Raw genomic sequence first — 12,990 nt, forward strand, 5'->3', positions numbered from 1 at the left:
AAATAAAAAAGCCGATCCCGATCTTCGGAAAATCACGTGATCAGCCCTGATCCCGATCACGTGATCGGATCGGGACATCCCTAGTCTATAGCGTGCATAAGTACATATATACTATCGATAATCTAGCGTTTATTTGAAAACGATTCATAAATAGGCCGACAAATGACAACGTGTCTAGTGTATTCGAGAATATTCCAATAAATGCCGTTTATGGGGGAATCTGTAAATTTTCCGAAAATTTTAGAGAACGATAGCTTTTCGAAATGCTATAAAAAGGATATGAACCGATTAAAAAACTATCCGTTTCAACAATGTTGACTGCAAACAAGTCATTGATAAGCGACGGGCAGATTAGACACATAGCCATAATTTAAAACATAGATTAGGCGTTTTTAACGCTAACATTGAAGTGGATGATGGCATTCAACGGGGTAAAAATGTAAACAAGGTCGGCACTGATAGTGTTAACAGGTAGTGTCACGAGTCACCAATGCGATGACATCAGAGAAGGAGCGCACGGCACGAGCCACGGGTTAGTTCTGGTGGGTTAAATAGCCTATAGCCATTTTTATTTTAATTTAATTAAATATATATTTTTACGTTAATAATAATAATAATACTATTTACATTTATATATTTATAAATGTAATTATAATGTAATTATAAATATAAATATTATTATTATTATTATTATTAACGTAAAAATATATATTTAATTAAACTGAAGCATTTCATATAAAAATATATAGAGGGCAAATATCTCATCTTGCACCATGACCTTTTTACACATATACACTGAGGCATCAGGGCAAGTATACTTACCCAGATGCTTGATCTACTGTAATCGTTCCTGCCACACATCAGATTGAAAACAAAGCACGGGCCGCCACACTCTAACAAAATAAATAGTTACTGTATGAATTTTCATCTCAAAGAACGTATTTGAAATAAGTGGCATTGTCGCCGTTTTTAGCGTAACTTTTTACGTCTATGGCCAATAATAATTATTCGAGGCTCCATTTTTCGTGGTCCGTGGATAAAAAAGTACACCAGTATAGATATACATTTTCCTGACACAACGCTACCTGCCACGACAAAATCCGTGCCTTGGTTATCCAGATACAGATTAATTATCGTCTCAGAATAACTATAAGTGGCTGCATGCGTATTTTACGAATATGGGCAAACATTTAGTGAATAAATTGAGAGCGGCAAATATTTTGAGAATAAATGCGAAAATATCTACCATCTACCGAAAATCGTCTACCATTTGAACTCGGATAGGAAGGCAGCATTATTGTCATTGAATGCATCGAGACTGGCTCTGTGGGGGAGGAGCTCTTCCAAAGCAATGGCAAGCAGATCCGCTCGCCTCAAAACCTAGTGTCCAGTAAACACGTGTAATTACATATAAACTTGTAATCGCAATCGCTGATGGGATCATTGGAATTATTCTTTTTGGATTACCTTCTGGCTAAGGTAAGGACTACTTTACCGAACGTGGAACATGTTTATGTAACGATCACAGTGGCTTACTGTACCGGTCATAAACAAGGCTTTTTCTAACCATCAAATTTTCGGGATAAGACTACCCCCCCTTGATGATTTTGTGAAGGTACATATGTACATGTTATATACCTTTTGATTTGGGAGTATTTGGGGGTTCAGGGAATCAACCAGAATGATTCGGGCTTATTGCACAAAGCGTCCTATCTCGCGATCTATGGAAAAAGACTGGATTCTTTCAGAAATGGGCGATGTTCAGCGTGTAATAAACTACAAACTACAGTGTGTAGAAACTAACGCCTTTTTACATGCTGTACTGCAAATAGTTTGTTAAATGAGCCATACCATTTTCCCCATAGCTATAATATAGAATATACAAATAGCTCCGCAAAGATCATGAAATATCGCAAAAATGGTCATGAAAAGCTGGCTGACAGTGAAGGATGGGGGAAGCTTATGGCCGTGAAAGAGTTAATCACCTGTGCATTGTGTGTTACTATTGTACTTTACTGTTACACTGTGTACTCTGGTTAGACTTATTTTCGTTGTATTGTATTTGTGCTGTATGATGACAATACATTTAGATCTAATCTAATTTTCGCAATTCAACTACCTGTTGAATATGGGGGTAAGCACTAGGGGTGGGAATCACCAGTTACATCACGATACGATACGATATTGATTCTTTGGACAACGATACGATATTTGCCGATATCACAAAGTCTGCCACAATACGATTCGATTCAGGTGCCTGCGATCGATATGAGACGATATTATATGCCCATTTAACACAATCAGTAACATTTAGATCAACTCAAAAAAGGCAACGGAAATATCATGACATTTTTATTTTTGCACTCTTCCAGACATTTAAATTAAAAATAATCTATTGTTTTTAATACAAATAGACCTCCTGTTCACTGTAAAGTGCCACGTTTTGATATATTGAGCTTTAAACTTTAAGTAATCTTTTTTGGAACTCACAACACACAACCTAAAACCCCTTCCTCTTCCAAACCATTCCTGCAATTGTTTTATGTTGCATGATGATCATGTATTTTTTATGTTTAAAAATATCAACATCCATCCTCAGTACATTTACTATAAATATACTATACTTCATCTGGTCTTTCCAAACGCACAGACACAAACACAGAAAGGGTGAATGCCTGCCCCTCCCCCCTTTCACAGTCCCCACTTCTCTCTGTCGATGGCTCTGATCAGGGTTAGTTGGTGAGGATTGCAAAGCATGTTAGATGCATTTGACCCGTTGCGGAATAAAACAGCAGGGACTTGTTTTGGGTCGCAGAATAGGCACACTAGCCTTGCTCTGTTGCAATGTCCACGTTTCAGACGCTACTGCGTGCTGTGCTGTTGAGCCGAGCGGATAAGACTCTCCACGGGATTTTCAAAATAAGTATCGCAATATGAATCGATCTTTTTACGTTGCATCGATCCTATTGGATCATTGATAATAGATCGATATATGGATCTGGATCGATGTATCGTCCCACCCCTAATAAGCACAGGACGGATGAAATGTTGAGCCTCTCGCTTCTGTTTTGCCCTTATAAGGAGCTGGCGGGGTGTGTCTGTATGCAAATTCAGGTGTACAAGAACGAGCTTCCAGTTTAAGAATGAGTGACATACATCATTCAAGGATAAACTTACAAGAATGTTGGTGCATGAGGTCCAATGTTCCTGGCTCCAAAAAGCCCTGCTAATTGATTAATTAAAACGAATTTGATGCGTGTGACATCACCAAGAGCAATAATTCTGAACAGCTTCTTTAGGCTTATTTATCTGAAGACTTCAAACCCTGGGCAAACGGCAAGGAGTACACATGTAATTTCCCCCCAGTGCCTGAATAACCTTTCAGACTGCCAAATGGCATTTTCCATAATATATTCCCTTTAATGATTTTAACAGCAATAATAATGAACCCTCACCTGGTTTTCCAGGCCTCTCTTCTCCACCTGGACAGAACTGAGCTTCTCCACTGCCCTGTGCACCTCTTCCTCCGCCTCCTGAGCTTTCACCTCCAACTGTTGAACTTTGACCTTCAGCTCAGAGGTCAACTCCTTCCTCAGGGAGAGGTCAGAGGTCAGGAAGTCAAACTCAGAATGGAGGGTTCGGAGTTCCTCCTCCAGCCGCCCAACGGTCTCCCGGCTCTGATCCACGTCAGCTTGGAGAGCGAGAGATTAGAATTAGAATCGAATTTGGTCTATTCATCACACAGATAATCACACTGTGGCTGGTCCATACAGTCCATGGCCTTAACACATTGGTCGCCAAGAACGAGTTACGCTGTTTTTGCCCGCCATGCGTTGAACGACTTACGCCGTTTTTGGGATCAATATTAAATTTTTTCGCCATGGCATTCATAATTCATCCAGCCAACCTCCGGACTGCAGTGGGACCCTGTATGAGATTGCAACACCTCAATACCGCCGCCTGGTGGATGGTCGGGCGAGTTACACTCTCGCCAAAACTGGAAGTGCCGATCGGTGCGTCGAGGAAATCCCTCCAGCAGTGATATCTTGTTACGTGGATCCAGACAAACACTATAGTGCATTTCGATCGCTTTCTAAACTTAATAATCGTAACAGTGATGAGAAATAACGTAACGTTATTTTCAGCGCGATTGTTTATTCATTTCACTGCAAACCATCTGATCAATATATCAACCCATACTAAATAAAGCTGTTACTGACGATCAAGGAATTATAAACGACCCCCCCCCCTTTCTTTCACACATGATGAAGCATAATGTATACCGATCATATACATTTGAATTTTTTAATATAGCGTGTATAGGAAAGAAACGCCATTCTATCATATGCTTCAGGGCCTATAACTACTGTTTTTTGGAATTACAGCAGAAAAGATTAAAAACATACTTATATTCTCGATGCTATTAACACAACAATGTATGAATGAAAAAATATAACGTTCCCACATCCTGAACGATAGATAATCGATGTTGAATGGGCCATAGTAATGTCAATATAGCAATAAAATTTAAAAAGTTATAGCCCTGCAAAGAAGGTAAACATCTCCATAGGCTTTCAACGGTGGCAGACTGGGTACTTTGATGGGCACAACCCCCGGCGCCCAATGTGTTAAGAGACAGAGCCTTAGGTAGACAACACTTTGACTGTAGATTGCAATATCAGCCATATTAGACAGAACATTCAGGAGGTGCACATAAAAGAAAAAGTGTCATTTCTAACAAGTTACCAAAAGTATCAAGTAGGGGTGGACGTATAAACGGTATACGGTATAAATTTGCTCTACGGTATGGATTTTGACTATACCGTGTAACCGGTAGAGCAGCTCTAAAATAGCAATGACGTCATGTAACCACAGCGCGACTATTTCAATCACATTTGCCCCTAAAAATAGATAGAATTAGTCATAGATAATAGATATGTGCAAACTGGAAAAAGTTATTTAGGAGGCTTCGCGCAGTGGGCGTGTCAACACGCAATTGTCATTTCATAATAAACACATATCACCGCGGTGCACAGCAAGTTTCAATTTCAGTTCCTGGCATTTTTAACCAGTGGAGAAAGGTAAGATATTTCCCTATCGTTTTTCTTATATGAATTATTCTACGATAATAAAACATACCTGGTGATCAACTACAGTTTGCTGTAAACATTACGATATGTGTGTAGTGTTATGATAATGACGGCTGCAGCGGGAGGACGGCTGCAGCAGTGGATTTGCGAATAGCATGCAGCTGCAGAGCCGCAGAGCCAGGGGCTCTTTCAGGTCTGGTCACAGGCCCGTCAAACAGCGCCCCCCCCACCCAACGGCTGAATTGCCAATGGCTGAATTGGAGTATTGCACTGTGCAATACTCCAATTCAGCCATTGGCAATTCAGCCGTTGGGTGGGGGGGCGCTGTTGAGCGGGCCTGTGACCAGATCTGAAAGAGCCCCTGGCTCTGCGGCTCTGCAGCTACATATGCTTCTAGCAAAATCCAGCATCCAGCCCCGCTGTTTGCAATGGGAGCAGGAGTCTCGACTCTGGACTTATTTTATTTGGAATATAATGACTTTATACGCAAAAGTAGCCTAGTTTTAAGTTAAAATATTATAAATCTACATGCCTTGAGGATGTCATTCTTTATATAGCCTGCCTATCAGGCAAAAAAAATTATTCTAACAGAAACACTGATACCGTGATATATACCGTTACCGTCTATGCTTCAAATTATACCGTGATATACATTTTAGACCATACCGTCCACCCCTAGTATCAAGCACCCTAGAATAAATCTGGAAGTTACTTGTGTGCATATGATCAAATATCACCTTGCATGTCAAAAGAGGTGCCAAACTACTATTAATCACAACGGATTAATACTCTAAAACTACTAACCAGTGTATAGTTAACTGACTCTAAAACAATAACTGTTATTGTTAAATGTACCATTACAGTGTAAAAATATACACTGTGATTTAACTGAATTGTAGTTGTGTAGGCAACAAAAGTTATATTTACACACCAATATCTCCGTCACTAGTACTTACCACTAAGTTCCATGACTTTAGCCTCCTCCTGGGTGCAGGTGGGGGAGTCCTGTGTTACAGCCCTGTCTTTGGCCTCCTCCTGTGTGCCCTGGGTGCGTGAGAGCTGCTCTATCAGACTGTGTTGCTGGCTGACCTGGTCCAGCAGTGACTCGTATTGCTGTTTTAAGTCAGAAGACTCTCTCTGGAGATCTGCCAACTTCTGGTGCAGCTCGGCCTGCTCTGCCTCAGACACCTTGGTTCTGGTGGTGGTGGGGGATGAATGGAAGTTGATGTGTAAAAGAAAATATATAATATATATATATATAATAATAATAATAATAGAAAAAACACTTGTTTACACAATATGATTCTGGTTTTCAAATCAATGCCCCTTTTTGCTGACCAAAAATATGACCCATGACCAAGTATGAATATTTTATTTTGAGTACTCTCCATGCTATGTACTGATCCGAATTCTGAGAGAACTTCGTTCAAAACAATACAACAATGTGGACACAGGCAGCGCAAATAAATAAACAAGTATTACAAGTAGCATACCTCTTTCTGCTCTCCTCCTCATTGCTCTTATCTCTCCTCTCCATCTCCTCCTTCACCTCCTGATGCTCCTGGGCCAAGGAGTGGAGGGAGCTCTGGAGGCGGTCGTTCTCCCCTCTGACCGAGGACACCTCGTCACCGGAGTTCAGGACATCTCTCTTGAGGGTAGCCTGGAGTTGGATTTTCTTCTCCATTTCCTGGTGTAGAGTAGCTTCTAGTTGTGCTTTCTCTTCAGCCAGAAGACTCCAGTTGGATTCCAGCTGAACCTTTTCCTCAAGTAGCTGGTGCAAATTAGCTTCTAAATGTGTCTTCTCTTCTGTGATCTGGTTCCAGTTTGTCCCCAGTTGACTGTTCTCATTCACCAACTGATTCAGGCCTGCTTTCAGTTGAATGTTTTCTTTAGTTGTTTGATTCAGGTTAGCCTGGACTTGTTCCTTCTCTTGGGTTATCTGGTTCAGGTTAGCCTGGACTTGTTCCTTCTCTTGGGTTATCTGGTTCAGGTTAGCCTGTACTTGTTCCTTCTCTTGGGTTATCTGGTTCAGGTTAGCCTGGACTTGTTCCTTCTCTTGGGTTATCTGGTTGATGGAAGCATCTAATTGGTTCTTCTCTTGAGTATTTTGTAGTTGTATCTGGTTTAAGTTAGTCTCCAGTTTGTTTAGCTTGGCTTCAACCTCCTGGACCTTCTCTTCAGCTAGCTGATGGAGGTTAGCTTCCAGCTGGGTCCTCTCCTCAACCAATGTTCTCAAAGTTACCTCAACTCCCTGTTTCTCTTCCATCATCTGCTTTAGGCTAGCTTCAGCTTGTCGTTTCTCCTCTGCGACCTGGTTCAAGTCGGTTTGGAGTTGGTTGGAGAGTTTACATAGGCTAGCTTCCAGCTGTTGCTTCTCCTCAATCATCTGCATTTTCTCCTCACTCATCTCATTCAAGTTTGCCTCCACTTGTTGCTTAGCCTCTATTATGTGGCACAAATTTGTCTCCATTTGTTTTTTCTCATTTATTAACTGGTTAAGATCAGCTTCTTTCTCTGTGATGACGTGGCAGAGGCTTGCTTCCAGCTGGGTCCTCTCCTCAACCAATGTTCTCAAAGTTACCTCAACTCCCTGTTTCTCTTCGATCATCTGCTTTAGGCTAGCTTCAGCTTGTCGTTTCTCCTCTGCGACCTGGTTCAAGTTGGTTTGGAGTTGGTTGGAGAGTTTAATTAGGCTAGCTTCCAGCTGTTGCTTCTCCTCAATCATCTGCCTTTTCTCCTCACTCATCTCATTCAAGTTTGCCTCCACTTGTTGCTTAGCCTCTATTATCTGGCACAAATTTGTCTCCATTTGTTTTTTCTCATTTATTAACTGGTCAAGATCAGCTTCTTTCTCTGTGATGACGTGGCAGAGGCTTGCTTCCAGCTGGGTCCTCTCCTCAACCAATGTTCTCAAAGTCACCTCAACTCCCCGTTTCTCTTCAATCATCTGCTTTAGGCTAGCTTCAGCTTGTCGTTTCTCCTCTGCGACCTGGTTCAAGTTGGTTTGGAGTTGGTTGGAGAGTTTACATAGGCTAGCTTCCAGCTGTTGCTTATCCTCAATCATCTGCCTTTTTTCCACACTCATCTCATTCAAGTTTGCTTCCACTTGTTGCTTTGCCTCTATTATCTGGCACAAATTTGTCTCCATTTGTTTTTTCTCATTTATTAACCGGTTAAGATCAGCTTCTTTCTCTTTGATGACGTGGGAGAAGCTTGCTTCCAGTTGGGCTTTCTCTTCAGTCTTCTGATTGAGTTTAGACTCCAACATGGCAACGTTCTCCATTAGATCATTTAATCTGCCAGTCTCCTCCTCCAGGCGGGTGACCTCACAGCTTCTTTCAGACAATTCCTCTCTCGCTGTGACATACTGGCTCTCCAGCACAGAATTCTGGTCCTGGACCTCTAGGAGTCGGACCTCCAAGACGGAAATCTGAAATCAAGTAATAGCAGCAACATTCACCCCAATGAGAGACATAACAGTTTTGACCAAATGTGGCTATGTTTTTCTTGAGATTAACTTATACTTCCCTGTGAGTTTGCTAGACTGTGTTTTAATAGGAACACTGTATTGCTACTCTATACCGTTATGCTGTATCATTTAGTTTTTGCACAACATGATGCAGCTAAGGGCTTTGTATATCACCACTATACCGTCCCCTCAGTAAGTGTATTATTGTTGTCGGTATTATGTGCCGACTTTGACCTTGACTTTTTATGAAGGTGCTCCATTATGAGTACTATTGACCTCCATTAGTGTATATATTTGATGGAATTCAATTTAATTCAGGCTCGATTATTGCAACAGCATCCTTTATTGCTCATCAAACACCCTCAACAAACTCCAATATGTCCAAAGCACACATGCTCATCTCCACCCACTGCTCTGACCACATCACCCCTGTCCTCCACAACCTCCATTGGCTCCCGATCAAATACAGGACATATTTAAAAATATTTCTCATCATTTTGTTTTCATCCCATTCTTGTAAAGCATCTTTGAACACTGTGAAAAGGGTTATATAAATCCAATGTATTATTATTAAGGCTGTCAAAGTTAACGCGGTATTAACGCGTTATCGCCCGATTCTATTAACGGCACTATTTTTTTTAACTCACGATTAACTGTAAAAAAACAAATCTTTTTTAACTAGACTTCACTCCGGTGTATTATTGATGCTCTCATTGATACTATGTTTGTTTCTGAAGTGTGTGTGTGTGTGTGTGTGTGTGTGTGTGTGTGAGTGAGATATAGAGAGAGGGGGGCAAGAGAGATGAGGAAGGGGCAAGAGAGAAAGAGAGCTGGGAGAGTGTGTGTGTGAGAGAGAGAGGGGGGGTGTGATTACTCAGCCCTTGTGTGGGTGAATGTAACAAGTTCCTAACGTTTTCTTTCCCCTATTATTTCATGCACACTTTATTCATTGTTTTAAATTATTATTTTCTTTTTAAGTTATCTTGTGCATCACTCCGTTTTGAATTTGATGCAAATTTGCAATGCATGAGGGTCATCCTTTTGTGTTAAATGGCTACATAAAGCAATAATTTGTTGACTCGCATGTTGATAAGAGTATTAAAACTTGGAACTTGAAAAAGATCTGTTTAACAGTTTCAGTGCCGACCTTGTTTACATTTTTACCCCGTTGAATGCCATCATCCACTTCAATGTTAGAGTTAAAAACGCCTAATCTATATTTTAAATTATGGCTATGTGTCTAATCTGCCTGTCGCTTATCAATGACTTGTTTGCAGTCAACATTGTCGAAACGGATTTTTTTTTTTTTTTTTTTTTATCGGTTCATATCCTTTTTATAGCATTTCGAAAAGCTATCGTTCTCTAGAACATTTTCGGAAAATTGAAAGATTCCCCCATAAACTGCATTTATTGGAATATTCTCGAATACACTAGACACGTTGTCATTTGTCGGCCTATTTATGAATTGTTTTCAAATAAACGCTAGATTATCTATAGTATATGTGTACTTATGCACGCCATAGACGTGAGCTGGAAAATCTATTCTCTTATTTCCTCATCAGCGATCACAGCCAAACAGCCACATCACACATAGCTGAAATCTCCGTGAAAACAGGTCTGATTATCCTAAGACTGGTAAAATAGATTCCTTACCCGAGATCAGATGTTATCCAAAAAGATTATTCCAATTACTGATCGCCATTCCAAATATCGATCACGCTTATTGATCACAGTGTTGGTACTGTAAATACATAATCGTCGCTGTTCTGAGGGCCGGCGATCACTTGGTCTCTTCAGTTGGCTTGACAGAAAAATAAAATGAGGAAACTGGCCACCCCCCCTGTATCAGTCTGAGCTGATGGGGTGCAGTTACACAGGGAGAGACGATAGGGGGCGGTATCTTCCCAATTGAGCTCAGAGACTCTGCAGCACTAACCCATGGCTCGATTGATGAAATATGAATTCAAATCGCCAATAAAAAAAAATACGGCAAACAAACGACATTTCGCGTCGTCGGCACTCAATGGGGGGGCTGATAAAACGAGTTATGACGTCGCTGGCACTCAATGTGTTATGGTAGAGAAAAAAAGGGGGAAAAATGTGATGAATTTGCGATTAATCGCGAGTTAACTATGGAAAATCATGCGATTAATCGAGTTAAATATTTTAATCGATTGACGGCACTAATTATTATTAACTTGTTCTCTATTTAATGATTGTATGGTGACTCATCTCTTTTCCACTTTACTGAGGTTGTTACAATTATGTGTGATTTTCTATGTAGATGTTATATGTTTTTTCACTGTTTAATTTGATCTGTGCTTTTTTAAAGGGGCAGTGATTTTATGGCATGTGACCTAGTCATATTAATTTATTTGTTTTAAATGTTACACCTGCCCTCACTCCTGATGAAGACTTGTTGAGTCAAAACATGTTGGAGGATAGCCATGTTCCCAATAAATTAATTTTAATTCACAGTGCCTCGGATTCCTTGCAAACTGACACCTTCACTATGGACTTCCATTATAAGTAAGCTGGACAGCCTCTGTATTTAATCGTATACCAATAGAGGAAGGAGCGAAGACAGACGGGGAATAAATTATAAAAAAAATAAACATTCTTGTAAACAATCATTTTAAACACTTGATAACTCTAACACTTTGAGTGCCACGGGTCCGGTGCCCCGGAACCCCGTTGCGTGCCACCACCCACTTCAATGACAGAGCTCTCATATTTGCGAACGCATAAACTATATCTTACATTATGGCTATGTGTCTAATATGGCCGTCGCTTATCAATGACTTGTTTACAGTCAACATTGTCGGTTTTTCTTAATCGGTTCATTTCCGTTTTATACCATTTTGTAAAACGCTCGTTATTTTAAAGTTCCAGAACAAAATAAAGATTCTGTGATAAACGCCCTTTACTGGAATACACAAAACACGTCATTTTTCGGCCTATTTATGAATCGTTTTCAAATCAACGCTAGATTATCTATATATGTGTACTTATGCACGCTATAGAAGCGGGCTGAAAAATCGATTATCTTATTTCCTGATCGCACACACATATGGCACACGCTGATATATAGGTGAAAATAGCTCCGATTATCCCAAGACTGGTAAAATAGATTCCTTACCTCAGATCAGATGTTCTCCAAAAAGATTATTCCAATTCCTGATCGCCATTCCAAATATCGATCGCGTTTATTGATCCAACGCTGGGTACTGGAAACACACATTCTCCGCTGTTCTGGTGGTGGGCGATTACTTGGATTGTCTCCGGTTACCATACTTTTCGCACTATAAGCCGCACCTGACTATAAGCCGCAGCAGCTAAATTGAATAATGTGTACATATATAAGCCGCACTGGACTATAAGCTGCATGTGTTTTAATGTTTAATTACCATATGTAAGGAGTGGACCCTGCGGCTTAATTTGACTCAACACGGGAAACCTCACCCGGCCCAGACACGGAAAGGATTGACAGATTGATTGCTCTCTCGATTCTGTGGGTGGTGGTGCATGGCCGTTCTTATATTGAGCTTTAAGTTCCCACCTCTACAGAGAATGACTCCCACATCTACAGAGAATGACTCCCACCTCTACAGAGAATGACTCCCATTGGGACACAATACTGTCGGACAAATAACAAGAATTAACTCATTTGTATTAAGTTTAGCAAATAAGGGAACAGATAAATAACATTTCAATGCAGTAAAAAAAAGCAATATTTTGATTTTCGGGTTTTGTCCACATATAAGCCGCACTGTTATATAGGCCGCAGGGTCGAAAAATTGGGGAAAAAAGCCACGGCTTATAGTCCGAAAAGTACGGTACTTGTCTGACAAGTAAAATGTGGAAGCAGGACTTTTTTTTCTCCATGCCTTTCATTCAATCCAATCCAAAGGGGTGCAGTACCATCCGGAGAGACTATAGGGGGCGGTATTTTCCCTGTTCGAGTTCAGACAGATCCCCACTGGTAACGTGAGGCTAGATTGATGAAAAATGAATGGAAATCGATAATAAAAAAAAACGAGAAAAAGCCAAGATCTCTCGTCGCTGGCACTCAGCGGTTGACATGAACTAACGAGAAATCTCGTTGCTGGCACTCAAAGTGTTAAGGGATGGGAACGAGTGCAGGTTCATTGAACTGGTTGTGATGGAACAGATGAACAGTCAAACAGTTATCTGTATTTCACTTTCTAGATATAAAACCTCCCCTGATATTTGTCATTTAACATCAGTGAAAAATCGAAGAATGCCCCGTCTGCCTACCTGGGCCTGGCCCTCTGCCAGCTGGCTCTCCAGAAAGGCCACGGTTTCTCTGAGGGCCTCCACCTGGCTGTTGAAGGAGCTCATGGCAGTCTCATTGTCCTCCAGGTCCATCTGCAGCATCTCCAGCTGGACCTTTACAACACGGACAGACAG

At 40.8% G+C, this 12,990-nt stretch overlaps 1 protein-coding gene across 1 annotated transcript in view; it reads right to left on the minus strand.

The window, feature by feature from the left end:
- cenpf (centromere protein F) overlaps positions 1 to 12,990 on the minus strand; it is a 162,133-nt gene that overhangs the window by 68,177 nt on the left and 80,966 nt on the right. The window contains exons 21-24 of the mRNA XM_084337734.1: positions 12,838 to 12,969; positions 6,584 to 8,520; positions 6,047 to 6,285; positions 3,456 to 3,691 (exon numbers count right to left, since the gene is read on the minus strand). Of these exons, the coding sequence (XP_084193860.1) occupies positions 3,456 to 3,691; positions 6,047 to 6,285; positions 6,584 to 8,520; positions 12,838 to 12,969 (2,544 nt within the window). The remainder of the gene's footprint in view (positions 1 to 3,455; positions 3,692 to 6,046; positions 6,286 to 6,583; positions 8,521 to 12,837; positions 12,970 to 12,990) is intronic.

The sequence above is a fragment of the Notolepis coatsorum genome (assembly GCF_963971535.1).
Source record: "Notolepis coatsorum genome assembly, chromosome: 20".
Lineage (NCBI taxonomy): Eukaryota > Metazoa > Chordata > Actinopteri > Aulopiformes > Paralepididae > Notolepis > Notolepis coatsorum.